General features: G+C 57.7%; 1 protein-coding gene and 1 long non-coding RNA gene across 2 annotated transcripts in view; one reads left to right on the top strand and one right to left on the bottom strand.

The window, feature by feature from the left end:
- AFAP1L1 (actin filament associated protein 1 like 1) overlaps nucleotides 1-7576 on the bottom strand; it is a 64204-nt gene extending 56628 nt beyond the window's left edge. The window contains exon 1 of the mRNA XM_047779003.1: nucleotides 7453-7576. Coding sequence (XP_047634959.1) covers nucleotides 7453-7468 — 16 coding nt within the window. The 5' untranslated portion in view covers nucleotides 7469-7576. The remainder of the gene's footprint in view (nucleotides 1-7452) is intronic.
- The window catches only part of LOC125126510 (uncharacterized), a 121983-nt gene that overhangs the window by 60082 nt on the left and 47293 nt on the right, over nucleotides 1-14608 (top strand). The window lies entirely within an intron of this gene.

The following is a 14608-nucleotide window of genomic DNA, read 5'->3' as shown; positions in this document are numbered from 1 at the left end:
TTGTGCCCAGCTGGCCTCTGTTCCGCCTCTGGCGTGGCTTTCTATAGCCTCTCCTACAGGACGGCGAGTTGGAGAAGCGACGCCCTGTCCCCTTTTCAAATCTAGTCTTATTCACAAACAGCCCCGTTTCCTTGGGCAGCTCCCTCACGTGGTTGTGTCAGTAACAGAAAAAGAGAAACAGGAAGGGTGCTGTGATGTGGTGTGAAGATGATGCGTTCCAAACTGGGCCACCTGGAGGCTGAGGCGACTTCCAGATGGAACGGTGCCGTGGGCAGGAGCCAGTACAGGAGCGGAGCTCAGCTCCCGGCTGGAGGTGGACGGGGAGAGGTGCCTTCGTAAAGGGGTTATGTGCCAGCATGAGTGCAGAGGATGCCCAGGTGCTGGGGAGATGGGGCCAGAGAAAGAGATGGGAAGAAGCCCCAGGAAGCTCCCCGCACGGGCCCGGCACGGGCGCGGGGCAGATACCGTCACACCGCAGCCGCCTGATTCTGGGCGTCTTTCCTCCTGCTTTACACACGGAAGGGACAGATGGAGTTGGGTCATTGCTTTAGGGCACGAGAAGCCCAGGGCCTGCGAGCACCTCCAACAGTGGAACCAGAGGCGGAGTGGGAAGAGAGGCGGGACGTCTTCCCGGCGGAGGGACAGTGGTTTTTTCACCTACAGGCTTGACGCCCACACCCACGCTTTCTCCATCTTTGCGGATAAGAAACTAAAAAGGGGAGAGGCTCCGAGCCACAGGGAAGCCCAGGGGATGGAACTGGGCAGGGAGGGAATCGGACAAAGTGGAAGTGGCTTGTGACCCTCCGGCGCGGGCTTTCAGCCGGAGGGGACCGGGAGAGACTGCAAGGCGGGCGAGACGCGTGGGCAGAAAGGGGCTGCAGTGTGTGGCTGGGGGGTATTTTTCTGTTCAGTTGCAAGTGTTTTTAGGAGGGTAAGAGAGTGTGCGAAGCTAAGGGCATCCAAAAACAGGGTTGTTTTTCTGAACAAAGTTCAGAATGGAATAACAACAGGTCCTTGGCAGAGGGTGACAGGGATGAGCTTACCCGGCAGCGTGCTTGCCCACGTGAGAAGTGGGGTTTGGAACTCATGTGGCGGTGAGGCAGAAAAACCCTGACTGGGACAGGGAAACGGAAGTGGGGACCAGTGACCCAGCAGAAGCCTCTGCAGGGAAGAGAGTGAGGTTGGATGCTATGCACAAACCCGCTGCAGCGTGTGGCCGAAATCCAGGTAATTGTGTGTGGCAGATGTCGCATCTGTCATCTACGGAGTGTCCTGTACGGGCTGGCCCCCACGCATCATCTTTTCCCGTGACACCCCAGTGAAAGGAAGCTGACGTTCCGAGAAATTAATTTGCCCAATTCATACAAAATCACATGGCTAGGAAGTTGTCCATTCTCTGAACCCTTCAGCTCTGCCGAGTCTCCAGGCAGATAAGATGGCCTCGTGGAACACACTTGGAAGGAAACCACGAATGTAGGTTGGTATCCAGAAGCAGAGCAGTTGATGGGAAGTAGGAGAGGAAGAACGCGGACGTCAAGGCAGAGGTGTGGAAATTCACAGCCCTGGGGACAGACGCTGGGCCATAAGTCACAGAGGGAGCGCATCACAGGAGGGGGACAGGCTGTTTGGCCGCTGGAGACCAGAGACAGGGAAGATGTGCTTTCCTCGTGCAGACCTCGAAGCTTGTCCAACAGAGACAAGACACAGAGTGGGTCCTCGCGTCATCTCCTGAATAATAAAAAGCTCAGTAAGGAAAAGCAGAGCCTCAGGTTACTTCTGGAGGTGCCCGGGAGATGGTGTGGTCTTCAGAGAATACGGAACGCGGCCAAAGAAACTCCCACCTGGGGTTGATGGCACCTGGTTGCCAAAGAACTAGGTGTGAAGTGGAAAAGGAAAAGCACTTTGAGGAACGTGATGGCCTCACACGAGCCGGGCAGGTCAGACATAGTCTTGACACTAAGAAGGCATGTGGTGAAAACCAGACAAAGTCCAGACCAGACTCTACGGCAAACGTGGCGCCAGAAGGTCCACAAAAGCGAAATTGAGAAGACACAGCCACAGTCCGTAGGCGTAAACAAACAGAATAAGTAAGAGAAAATGTATTGCTGGCGCACGTATGAGAGTTTCTGTCAGTCACTCGGAACCCTCCAGTCGGGCGGCCCGGTCGTTGCACGGCAGAGATGGAGTCCCAAGGGACAAGCGCCTCGAAGGAGCTCCAGGACGCAGGCCGGACATGCTCTCTGTCTCCGAGTTGTATACAAAGCTGTCTAGCTCAGTTCTAACAACAGAGTAGGCAAAGTCAACAAATAGCTCACGCAGCTCAGTAGCAAAAAGACAACCCAAATGAAGAATGGGCAGAAGCCTACATAGATATTCGTCTAAAGAAGACATATATGTGGTCAAAAAACAGATGAAAAGATGCCCAGCATTGCTCATTATTAGAGAAATGCGAGTCAAAACCCCAGTAAGGTATCGCCTCACACGGGTCGGAATGGCCATCAGCAAAAAGTCTACAAACAGGGGTTCCCGTCACGGCGCAGTGGAAGTGAATCCGACTAGGAACCATGAGGTGGCGGGTTCGATCCCCGGCCTCGCTCCGTGGGTTAAGGATCCGGCGTTGCCGTGAGCTGTGGTGTAGGTCGCAGATGCAGCTCGGATCCTGCGTTGTTGTGGCTGTGGTGCAGGCCGGCGGCTGTGGATCTGATTGGACCCCTGGCCTGGGAACCTCCCTATGCTGCAGGTGTGGCCCTAAAAAGACAAAAAAAGGACAACCTTCCCACTTTGCCACCCAAAAAACCCAGAAACAGACTCCCAGACATTGAAGACAAACCTAGAGTTAGCAAAGGGGTGAGGTGGTGGGGAAGGAGAAATCAGGCCTCTGGATTAAGACACTCACCCTGTGTATGAAACAGAGCTCCTGCAGAGCAGAGGGAACTCTACTCAATATTCTGTAATAACCCACATGGGAAAAGAGTGGAAAAGAAGGGCTGTACCTACCAGTATGACTGAATTACTGCTGGTTTCAGGTTAATACACCTGAAACTAACACGACATTGTAAATCAGCTCTACTCCAATAAAAAATATAAATTCAGTGAAAAATAATAGGCAAAACGAAAACAAGACATAGTAGAAATTCTAAAAGTGTCTTCAGCATCGGACCAGCTTGAGGCCAGTGGGATTTTACTCCGTTCCGTCTGATGAAGGCTGTGGTTATTACAAGAGCCGGCATTTATCGAATGGGTCTCATAAAGGCGGAATTGTGTGAAGTACCTTCCATACATTTAACATGTACAACAACCAAAATAGGCACCACCACATCCGCACTGTATCCTCCTGGGAGCACAGGGGATGAAGGGCCGCGCTGGTGGCCGACTCTCTCTCTGCGATGTCCGCACGTGTGTGAGTTGGGAGGTCTCGCTGGAAGGACTCCGCTGTAATGTCAGCGGTTTCTGTGTCTGCTACTTGGTCATGTGAATCCTGCCGCCCTCATGGGAAGACACCGCCTGTTGGAAGAGAAATCCTGCTTCCCAGGTTTGTTTCCATTCTCGAGTCGGTGGACTTCGCCGCTGAGCTTTTATGCTGCAGTTACTACTGAAGATCTGAGCAGAGCCGTCGTGGCACAATGGCGGTGCCTGGGCCTGCCGTCGGAAGAGCTGGCACCCCAGCCCTGCTCTAGGGCTTGGGGAGGTCATCCGCCACCATGGAGGCAGCCAGCAGCCAGCTGAAGAGCAGGACTTCGGTTCAAAGCCAGCTCTGTCTCTCACGGGGTGAGTGAGCATACACGTTAATAGTGGGCCCCGATCCTCCTATTATGGACTGAATTTTGTCTCCCTGCCCTAAATCCATCCATTGAAGCCCTAACCCCAAATGTGACTACATTTGGAGCTAGGATCTTTAAGGAGGTAATTAAAGTTACGTGAGGTCATAAACGTGGGCCCTCATCCTGCAGGACCGATGCCTTCCAAGAAGAGGAAGAGACACCAGACATCTGCCTCCCGGGCACGCACGTGGAGGAGGCCCTGCGCGAAGGCGGCGAAGGCGGCATCCGCAAGCCCGGAAGAGAGACCTTGCCAGAAATCAACCCGCAGGGCACCCTGATCTTGGACTTCGAGCTTCCTGAACTGTGAAGAAAGGAATTTGTTGCTTGAGCCACCCAGGCCATGGAACTTTGTTATGGTTGCCCTAGCTGACCGATAAACCGCCAGGCCTGCCTTCCTGTGCGGTGTAGGGGTAATGCCAGTCCCTGCTCTCAGCCGCGAGGGGGGTAATGCCAGTCCCTGCTTTCAGCCACGAGCGGGGGTAATGCCAGTCCCTGCTTTCAGCCGCGAGCGGGGGTAATGCCAGTCCCTGCTCTCAGCCGCGAGGGGGGGTAATGCCAGTCCCTGCTCTCAGCCGCGAGGGGGGTAATGCCAGTCCCTGCTCTCAGCCGCGAGCGGGGGTAATGCCAGTCCCTGCTTTCAGCCGCGAGGGGGGGTAATGCCAGTCCCTGCTCTCAGCCGCGAGGGGGGGTAATGCCAGTCCCTGCTCTCAGCCGCGAGGGGGGGTAATGCCAGTCCCTGCTTTCAGCCACGAGCGGGGGTAATGCCAGTCCCTGCTTTCAGCTGCGAGGGGGGGTAATGCCAGTCCCTGCTCTTAGGCGCGAGGGGGGGTAATGCCAGTCCCTGCTCTCAGCCGCGAGGGGGGGTAATGCCAGTCCCTGCTCTCAGCCGCGAGTGGGGGTAATGCCAGTCCCTGCTCTCAGCCGCGAGGGGGGGTAATGCCAGTCCCTGCTCTCAGGCGCGAGGGGGGGTAATGCCAGTCCCTGCTTTCAGCCGCGAGTGGGGGTAATGCCAGTCCCTGCTCTCAGCCGCGAGTGGGGATAATGCCAGTCCCTGCTCTCAGCCGCGAGTAGGGGTAATGCCAGTCCCTGCTTTCAGCCGCGAGTGGGGGTAATGCCAGTCCCTGCTCTCAGCCACGTCCCGCCACATGTTCCAAGGAAGCCGTGTAAAGAGCGAGCACGTTGCCTGGTTCATGGTAAGAGCCTGGTGATTTCAGTTGTTGCTGTTATCAGTAGTGAAGTGTGGTCTCCTCCCCGGTATCCTGGGCGTGGCGGTCCCGTCTCCCACACGGTAGGTATGGGGGTGAAATGAGACTCCTGCCTCAGAAAGCTTCTCTGACGACAGAGGAGGGGGCACAGCCCACCGGGGCTAGCAACACAACAGTGTCTCCACTGGAGTTTATTTTTGAAGTTTCACCTTGTGTGTGTGTGTGTGTTTGTGTGTGTGCGTTTAGGGCTGCACCTGCGTATGGAGGTTCCCAGGCCCGGGGTCCAATCGGAGCTATAGCCACCAGCCTACATCACAGCCACAGCAACACCATATCCCACCTACACCACAGCTCATGGCAATACTGGATCCTTAACTTAGCGAGTGAGGCCAGGGACTGGACCTGCGTCCTCGTGGATGCTAGTCCGCGTCGCTTCTGCTGAGCCACGATGGGAACTCCCAAGTTCCACATTTTATCTCAAAGACCCGCACAGATTTCGCATTCTGATTCTTACGTGGTTGTACTTGCGTGCATTTGTATGGTGCTTGCAGGGCAGACACCCGAGGATCTAGACAGACGCCCTGGCCCCTGTGTCTCGCCCACCTCCTCTGCATTTGAGAAGCCTGGGCAGGTCGTAGCAATGGTTCTGTTCTGAGGATGTAGTGGCATGTATTTTAACGTCAGCGTAACAGGGAATCACCTTGTGGCGTGTTCCCCATCCCTCGTTCACAGCCCACCCCTGTTAGAGAGCGCCTGCTGGGTGCCAGGCGCTGGGGCCAGCACAGCGACCCCTGGGGCCCCCGCCAGCCTTCCACAAGCTTACATGCTGGCCGGGGAGGTAGGCGCTAAACGCACAGGCGGACTGTGACAGGAGCTGTGAAAGCGAAGGAGAGAAGGCTAATAAAGCCTGCAGCAGGGCAGAGGGTCAGGGCCCTAGAACTTTCCAACAGACTCTCGAGAGTCTGCCTCCCAAGGAAGAATGCTTCCTTCTTAAGTGAGGAATCCGTCAGTAAGTACGCATTTAAACTCCGACCTCTGTCACCTTGGTCCCTGGAAGGAGGACACAGTCCGTTTTCCACATTCTGGGTGTAGGCTCGGTATGCACTTTTGTACTGGGGACCTGACGGGGTGTTTGGCAACTTGTGGGCCATGAGGGGCTGGAGGGCGGGGCCCTTGGCCTTGGACGGACCATGTGTGTGTGGGGGGCATGGACAGAGGGACGTTAGTGCTGCCGCTTCTCTCTTTCTCCTGCCTGGCGAGTGTGTATACTCTGCGCAAACCTGTCCAGGAGCCAGTTAGCAGGTGACACCTGCTTTACAAGTCGCAGCCTTGGTCCCCACAGAGCCCCCTCCACTTTCTCCCGGCCTCCAGCTCCCAGCAGGAGAGCAGACGCAGCGTTTCGTGCCGGAGGTGGTGTGCGGGGAGTTGTCCCCCGCGTCTTGAGCAGAGCGCCTGGGCTCTGACTTTATCTGACGCGGTGCAGGGAGCTTCCCCGATGCCAGCAACTGCTTTCATCCTCCCCCCGCCCTTCCGAATTTCTTCCACACCCCTGGCCGCTCCTTTTTTCCTCTTGGAGGCCTCAGCCCAGCAAACAGGCAGATGCCAGAAGGGTGTAAGGTTATGGAGGGGGGGGGGATTTCCATTAATAATAAGAACAAGAACAACCTTTCTCACGATGGCACAGCACTTAACAGTTTACCAAATACATCCACACCGATCTCGCTGGGGTTTGCACAGCTGGGGAGTTAGGGCCCTGGGGTCTGATTCCCAGCCTCTGACACTGCCCCCACGTCCTGCCCACTGTGGTGTCTTTACCTAAGCACAGCTCCCCATGAGGGCCCTGTCTTGGTCCCTGTCAGTTGCAGTTGCAACGAGCCCCCACCGTGTCTGCGAGACTTTATCAAACACTCGCATTTCCTGAAACAAAGTCCAAACAAGAAGGGGTCTCAGGGTCCGACCTTGTCACCAGCCCAGAGAGAGGGGGCTGGGCTTACACAGCTGGCCGGGAAGAGCGCGGGGCTCAGACACCCAGGCGCGCGTCCCCGTCGCGGAGCCGCGTCCCGCAGCGCCCCTCGGTCCCCGAGGCCGTGGGGGCTTCTCAGGTTGGGGCGCGCTCGCTCGCTGGGGAGTGTGACTTGCCGGCGCGCTTCACCCTTGGGGGGATGGGGTGGGAGGAGCTCCGGCCGCCGGAATCCTGTGGATTCTTTCCCCGAAGCTAAGCCTCTGCGCGAGTCCCTCCCGAGCAGAGCCCTAGCTGCCCCGGCGGCGCGAGAGCCCCGAACGAACGCACAGCGGCCGCCCCCGCGATCGCTCCTCGCACGCCCGGGCCCACCGCCCCGCGTCCCTCCGCCTCTCCGGCCTGAGGTCGCCTGCCTCTCCCCTCCCCGCTCCGCAGCAACAAGTGCGGCCGCCGCGCGTCCTCTTACCCCGGCCTCGGTCCATGGCGCCTGCCGATGGCGCGGAGCAAGGCGTGGAGCAGGGCGCGGCGGCTCCGGCGGGGCCGCGGCCGCCTCGGACGCGGTGCGCCGTCGTCTGGCCCCGCGGGAGTGCGCTCCGCGCGTTCCTCCCCCGACAGGATGCTCGCGCGGCGCCCCCGCCCCTGCAGCCGCTCCCGGCTCCCGGAATAGCCCCAGAGCCCGCCTCTGCCCCCGGGTGGCCGGCGGTGGCCCTCGGCCGCACGCGTCCGCGCCCCGCCCTGCCTTGCGCAGGCCCTCGGCCCCGCCGCAGGGGCGCAGGGGACCCAGCCCAGGTTCACACGCTCAGTGCTCGAGCCCACGCGTCCCGCCCCTCTCCCAGACCACAGCCGTGTGCAGCTTGGCTTGCACGGCAGTAGTGACGAGAGGCTGACTACCGCGCCGCCCAGCCCGCTCCAAAGTTTTCGGATTGTCCAGACTGTTAGAAACGGTTTTTCTCCAGCGGAATCAAAATCTCTTTCCATGCTGCTGCCACCCGTTTCCTGGCTGTGGGTTTATCTTCTCGATTCCACATGTCTTTCTGGAGCGCCTTCTCATGCCAGACACACTGTGCTGGTTCCGTGTCCATGACGTGGAGAAGGGAAGTAATAACGATAACAATAATAAAGGTATTTGGGGAGTTCCGGTCGGGGCGCAGTGGAAACGAATTCCACTGGGAACCATGAGGTTGCGGGTTCGATCCCTGGCCTCGCTCAGTGGGTTAAGGATCCGGCCTTGCGGTGAGCTGTGGTTTTAGGTCGCAGACCCGGCTCGGATCTGGCGTGGCTGTGGGCTGTGGTGTAGGCTGGCAGCTGTAGCTCCGATTCGACCCCTAGCCTGGAAACCTCCATATGCCACGGGTGTGGCCCTAGAAGGACAAAAGACAAAAAACAAAACAAAAACAAAAGATCTTTGAAAATCACCTAGAAAAAGGCGAAAAAGAGGACTGCTAAAAGGTTGGCCATGGTCTGGGATGCATCCAAATTCTGAGGTTCCCTGGGTACTAAAAATGTGAAGAATGCCAACATGGAGTGATAAAATGACGGAAACACTTTTTTAGCGTATAAATGCAGTGCCATCATAGAAGTGCTCTTCCCCAAATAATTACAGGATGTAGGCAAAATGTTGCTGTGGCCAGTGTGGCCAGGAGTGGGATTTCAGTTTAAAGTTGTATGAAGAAAGCCAACATCTTTCACCCTGTTAGTTGCGCTCTGTGGAAGCAGGTCTCAGGCCCTTACCGACAGTAGGAAAGGTCTAAATGTAAGAGCCGCCACAGAGTGCAGGCCGGGTGCATTCTCCTTCTAGACTCTCTCCCTCCCCAAGAAGGCCAGGTCCCAGTCTTTAGCGCTGGCCGGGCCCCTCCTTTGCCCCGAATGTCTGGCAGTGGGACCACGTGGTGCAAAGGCAAGAGAGACAGGAAGGGCCTGGGGTAGAGCATCCTGCCTCCTCTCGGACCAGGAGTATTTCCTCCAATAGCTTGGATTAGGCAGGTTGAGAGTGACCCCGGCTTTGCCAGATTGCACAGGGAGTTTGTTGAGCATGTCTGTGTGTGTGCCCAGAGGAAAAACGGTGTCATGAAAATACAGTGGGATTGGAGTCTGAAAACTTGTGTGTGAGCTCTTGCTGTCCTGCTTACGAAGTGTATAATTTTACGCCTGTGAGGTTTGCTTGCTCATCGGTGCTGTGGGAAACCTCATCCTGACCCCACAAGGCTCTTGGGAGGGCAAATAAAAGGATGGTACAAACCCACTACTGTGAACCAAAAATAGCTCTAAACATGAGAGCCATTATTATTTTCCAAGTTCCTCTTTGTTCCTGCCCACTTTTCCAATTTGGAAAGGTCAGTTTAAATTCTAAAGCAGACAACCCACAATTTACAAGCGGATCCACTTCCAAAAGTTCGCAGTTTGAATTCTGAAGCACGTGGAAACAAGGCCATAAATTGTAGTCAAGTTCTGAGGCCGGCCCATTAGTGCTTTAAAGGACCTAATATTCCCTTTGAAATAGCGTTTTAAGATAGATGGTGCATAAGTACTGCAAGAGCAGATGGAGGTTTTGGTCGATTTTTAGGACTTTCAGAAGCTTGGAAAGTCTTTGGAGGTTTCTCAGAGAGTCGGAACATAAAATCAGAGGAGCTAAGGGAAATGCGTATGTACATACGGAATAACTGATGGGATGGAATCAACAGAGCTGTGGCCCGGGAGAGACATAAAACCGTGGAACTCAGTCTTCGCACGGTTCCAAGCTTAACAGAAGGAAGTTGCGGCAAAGGCGCCCAGGTGCTCTGGTTTAATCACCACCCACAACGTCCTCAAGGTGGCACTGTTGATTACAGTTACCGCGGCTTGGTTGCCGTTGGGCACCTGAACGCGATGATTGGGGCGGCCGTTTGGGGGTCTGGAGAAAGGAATAACTACGTATTTTTCCTGCACTTTCCCTTTGATTAAGTCTATCTCACCGTAAAAATGACGCCCACTTTTCGTCAGTTCTCGTAGGAGCGTATTAGTTGCACCCTGTGCCCGTTCCTGCTGGGGACCTAATGGTGAGTCGGAGTGGTCTCCGTCCTCAAGGAATTCAGCATCCGGGAGAGGAGACAAACGCGTACAACGTGATTCAATTAAGAGTTATTGCGTGAGGAGTTCCCACTGTGGCTCAGCGGGTTAGGAAACGCACATCGTGTCTGTGAGGATGGGTGTTCGATCCCTGGCCTCGCTCGGTGGGTTAAGCATCTGATGTGGCTCGGATCCCGCATGGCTGTGGCTGTGGCTGTGGCTGTGGCGTCGGCCGGCAGCTGCCGCTCCGATTCGGCCCCTGGCCGGGAAACTTCCATATGCCCCAAGTGCAGCCCTAAAAGAAAAAAAGATATTCCATGAAAAGTACCAGAGGAGAGATGACGTGCCCTTGGACGTCATTACCACCAAGAGGACTCTCTCTCTGACCCTGGGGGGGCGGGAGTGGGTGGCGGGCGTGTGGCTGGGCCTGCAGTGAGGCGCTGACACCACAGGCCGAGGCGTGTCTAGAGCCAAGACCTAGAGGTGGGCCCTGCGGCACGTGTCTGCGGGCACTTTGGCTTGGCGGCCTCCCTTGGGGGTGCTGGGATGGGGCGCCCGGCCGCCTCCTCCCTCCCCACGTCCGCTCTCCGGGAAGGACTCGAGGCCGCTGCCCTGTATGTGCCGCTGCCCGCGGTGCCACTGAGTCCTGCAGGTCTGCCGGGTGCCTGGCTGACGAGGTCCGCGTGGAGAGACCCAGGTCTGCGAGGAGACGGCGGCTTTGGTCCCCGTGAAACACTCCCAGGGAAAAGCTTTCAGCTCCCACGTGCTCCCAGTCCCGAGAAAACAAATGACACCCCCAGGCTCATTCGTAGCTTGTCAGGTGGAACTGGGGCGCCCTGGGGAAGAACAGTTGGGACCCTAAGTGGTTTTTGTCCCAGCGAGAGAAAGACCCTTGAGCTTTCCGGCCTGCAGGTCCGTTTCCGTCTTGGCCGCCGGATTCCACAGCTCCAGTCGGATCCCCGGAGAGGGTTTGACGGCTGCCCTTTGCCCTCAGTCTAGAGTCCAAATCCCTTGCTCCCTGAGCCCCCAGCCGCCGTTCCTCAGAGCAGGCAAATAGCCATCTGAGGGGACCCTGGAAGCGTAGGGAAGGCCCTCCAGTGGGGTTCAAATCTGGGTTCCGACTCTGGTACCGCGTGACTCTCAGTTCTCCCCTGGGTCATCCTTCTCCTCTGCTCAGCTGGCCCCGGCCCCAGGACCGGCAGCTCGGGGGAGGCAGGACTGGCTGCTCGGGGGAGGCAGGACCGGCAGCTCGGGGCAGGCAGGAGCTGCATCCTCCGCACGAGCAGATCCCTCGGGCCCAGGACCGTTGCCGGCATCCCGGAGGCGGTAGGGAGGGTGGGGAGAGAGTCAGTGACGGTCAGAGTCAGGGACCTGGAACTGCCAGGCTTCTGTTACCGCAGGTGCTCTGAGGGAAGGTCCCCTTTATTCTCTGGGGTCGCCTGCTGCTTTCTGCACAGAGGAACAGGAGCCTGCAGTGCAGGCCTGGGAGTCATGAATGCCTCTGTAGCTCCCAGCCCGCTGCCTGCTGCGGCCAGGGCCCTGCCCCCCAGCGCCTGGGTGCAGGGTCAGCCCCAGAGCCCCTTGCGTGAGTGTCTGCCCCGTGCTGGTGGCTGGATGAAAAGCTCTCTTGTTCCACTCAGCACCACGTCCCCATTAGAGCCTCTCTGCTGGGACATGACACAAGCCCGCTGGTCCACCCTGGGCCCGGGAGGCAGATAGAAATCTGAGTGGCAGCTGCTGGGAGAAGGAGAGTTTCACGGATGGATGAAAACTCTACTTCTGTTGCATTTGTAGGTTTTGTTTTCAGGCCCCTGGGCTCCTACCTGCAAGCAGGCTGCAGGCTCAGCTTCCGCTGTCACAGAGCCCAGGGCACTGTTGTGGGTGGAGGAAAAGGAGCTTTTGTTCTTAGGCCCCAGTGCTGCATGCCCCTCCCCTTGGGTCCTTCCTCGAGAAAAGGGCCCCCTTGGCTCCTATGTGACACTCACAGGCTGAAGTGGCCACAGCGGGCGGGACAGGGGAGGAGGGTGTGTGAGCTGCCCAGCTGGCAAGGCAGAGCACCCTTATTCCATCTGAACAGCTGGCAGCCGGCAACTCAGCATGGTGCCAGTGGGAACATGGGCCTGGAGTGGCCAGATTTTGAGACTTTTCAGGAGAACCCAGGAATCCAGGTTTCAACTTAGGATTTTAAAATGGTGATAACTAACCCAAACTGTTTTAACACATTGCAAGGCAAACCCGAATACCCCTGTGGGCTGAACCTGGCATGCAGGCTGCCCCTGTGGACCCCTGAGAAAAACTGGGCCTGTGAAGATTTCCGGAGGGCCCGTCCAGCCGGGTGCCTCTCTGTGGGGGCTGAGGCCCTGCGGCACAGACCCCCTCTCTTTGGGAAGGCCGCGCTGCGGGACCCCTCTTCGCCTCCAGGCTTGATGCTAGGTGCAGAGGTCCAAAGCGAATTTTTTAAACCTGGAATCAGAAAAACTTCAGAGCCGGGAGAATCCGGAGAGATGAGCCAGTCTGGAAGCTTCACCTGTTAGGTGAGGAAACTGCAGCCCAGAGGGGGGAAGACGTCTTGCCTGAAATCACACAAGATCTTAGAGGCAGAGCCAGGAGTGGTGGCGAGGGCTCTAGATGTGATGTCTGGCGCTCAAGGTCGGGTTCTGCCTCGTACGGGTGAAACCCTGCATGAATTCCTCATCGAGGGCTCAGTTTCCTCATCTGTAAAATGAAGAAGAACGTGTTCCCCAGAGATGGGGTGGGATGCCTCAAGGGCTTAGTGCAGACGTGGGAGCTACTGTCGTCAGCGTGGCTTTCTTGGAGGCCACGGCGGGTGCTTGGGCACACGCTGACCTCAGCTCCCTTCCAGGCGGCCCCCGGTGGGAGTTCTGTGTCAGTCAACCCCTGGAAATGTGAGCGATTCCGCGGCTTCCTCCCTCGCTTCCGAACAGCGGATCCCCCGGGACACGAGCACTGGGGCGCCTCCAGCTCCTGTCACCGCCGCGTCGGAGAAAGGCTGGCGTCTTGTAGGTACAGCCTTCAAAGTTAAATGGAGCCGCGATTTGGCCAGAAGGACAGATTGCCTGGTTCACTTTCTCCTGATCCAGGTGGGCGAGGCCCTGTACATCAGGCCGTCACAGTTCCTCGGCGTGACAGTCAAGTCTTGACCCACAAGAGAGCTGTGGGAGCGAGCAGGCCTTGGGTCCAGGCCCTGCAAGCACCCGTCGTGCTGATCCAGGCACGCTCCGGCCCCTTCCTCCCGGCTCCCTAGGCTCCCCGGCGAGTCCCTGGGGCAGCTGCCTGAGCAGGTTACACAAGACCGCGGGTCTTGCACAGACAGCTTCACCGTGAGAGCCAGTGGGTTTGTCATGACTTCGTGGGTGGCACGTGCCACAACCACAACTTCGAACCAGCTTAAGCCGCAAAGGGAATTACTAGCTCAGAGGGTAGCTGGAGATTTGGAGGAGGAGCCGGGTTTAAGGCAGGCTCGGATCCAGGAACACAAGCACAGTGCTTCCTGCTTGGTCCCCCCCGCCCCCGCCCCCCATTTGGTCTTCGTCATCAGTCTTCGTCATCAGACGGAGTCTCGTCATTTGTGGCCCAGAAAAAGCCACAAGGCTGCAGGCCTGCACACCTTGACCGGCTGAAATTCCAGGTCAGAAAGACCTGCCTCTCTTCCTGTCGTTCCTGCACCCACCCTGGGGGTTGGGGGGGCACCGACCTTCTGGGCGCCCCCCCGCCCCATCAGTCTTTATCGCTCATGAAATGAGTGCTGTTATCACTCCTAGTTTGCAGTCTGAGTGTCTGTGGTGTCTCAGCTTGCTAGGCTTGTCGTGACAGTAGCACAGACCGGGTGGCTTAACAATGGACAGCTCCTTTCTCCTGCTTCTGGAGGCTGGACCTCTACAGGCCAGGCGTTAGCAGGACTGGTTTCCTCTCTTTGGATTGGGGGCCTCCTTGGCCTGCAGGTGGTGGCCCTCCTGCTCCCCGGTCCCCTAGCCTTTCCTCTGGGCACACGCACCCCTGCAGGTCTCGTGTCATCAGGACACCAGCCAGACTGGCACAGGGCCTGTGCTCACCTCCTCGTTTCTGCTTGTCACCTCTCGCAAGGCCCCGTCTGCGAACCCAGCCTCGTTCTGAGGGCCTAGGGGTTAGAGCTTCAACATGACTTTTGAGGGGGTGCATTTCAGCCTCTTACCCCCCTAGTTAGTGGTGAGGCTGAGATTTGTGCCCAGCGGGGCCGAGTCTAGCCTGCGGCTGCCATGTCCCTGCCACGGCTCGGGCTGGGCCCCATGTAGGCCGAATCCTTACAACCCCAAGCAGCCGGGGAGGGACGGTAGCCACTGAGGATCTCAGCAAGTGGGAAACCGCCGGCCAAGACGTCCGAGGAACAGCGGCCGGTCGTGGGGTCCCGGCTCCCTGCGGCGCACTGGGGCCACGGCCCTGGCGGACGCTCGGGGTACTTGTGAGTTCTTATTTTCCCAAAGCCCAGTCGTCATGCGGAAGCCGAGGGCTACTCAGCTCCCCCTTCTGTCAAAGAGAACAGTCCTTCCCAGGGTGTGCAGCGCGGACCAGTCTGAATG

This window comes from Phacochoerus africanus, chromosome 4 (genome assembly GCF_016906955.1).
Source record: "Phacochoerus africanus isolate WHEZ1 chromosome 4, ROS_Pafr_v1, whole genome shotgun sequence".
NCBI lineage: Eukaryota > Metazoa > Chordata > Mammalia > Artiodactyla > Suidae > Phacochoerus > Phacochoerus africanus.
The sequence above is the reverse complement of the archived record's forward strand: the minus strand, read 5'-3'. Positions and strand labels throughout refer to the sequence as shown.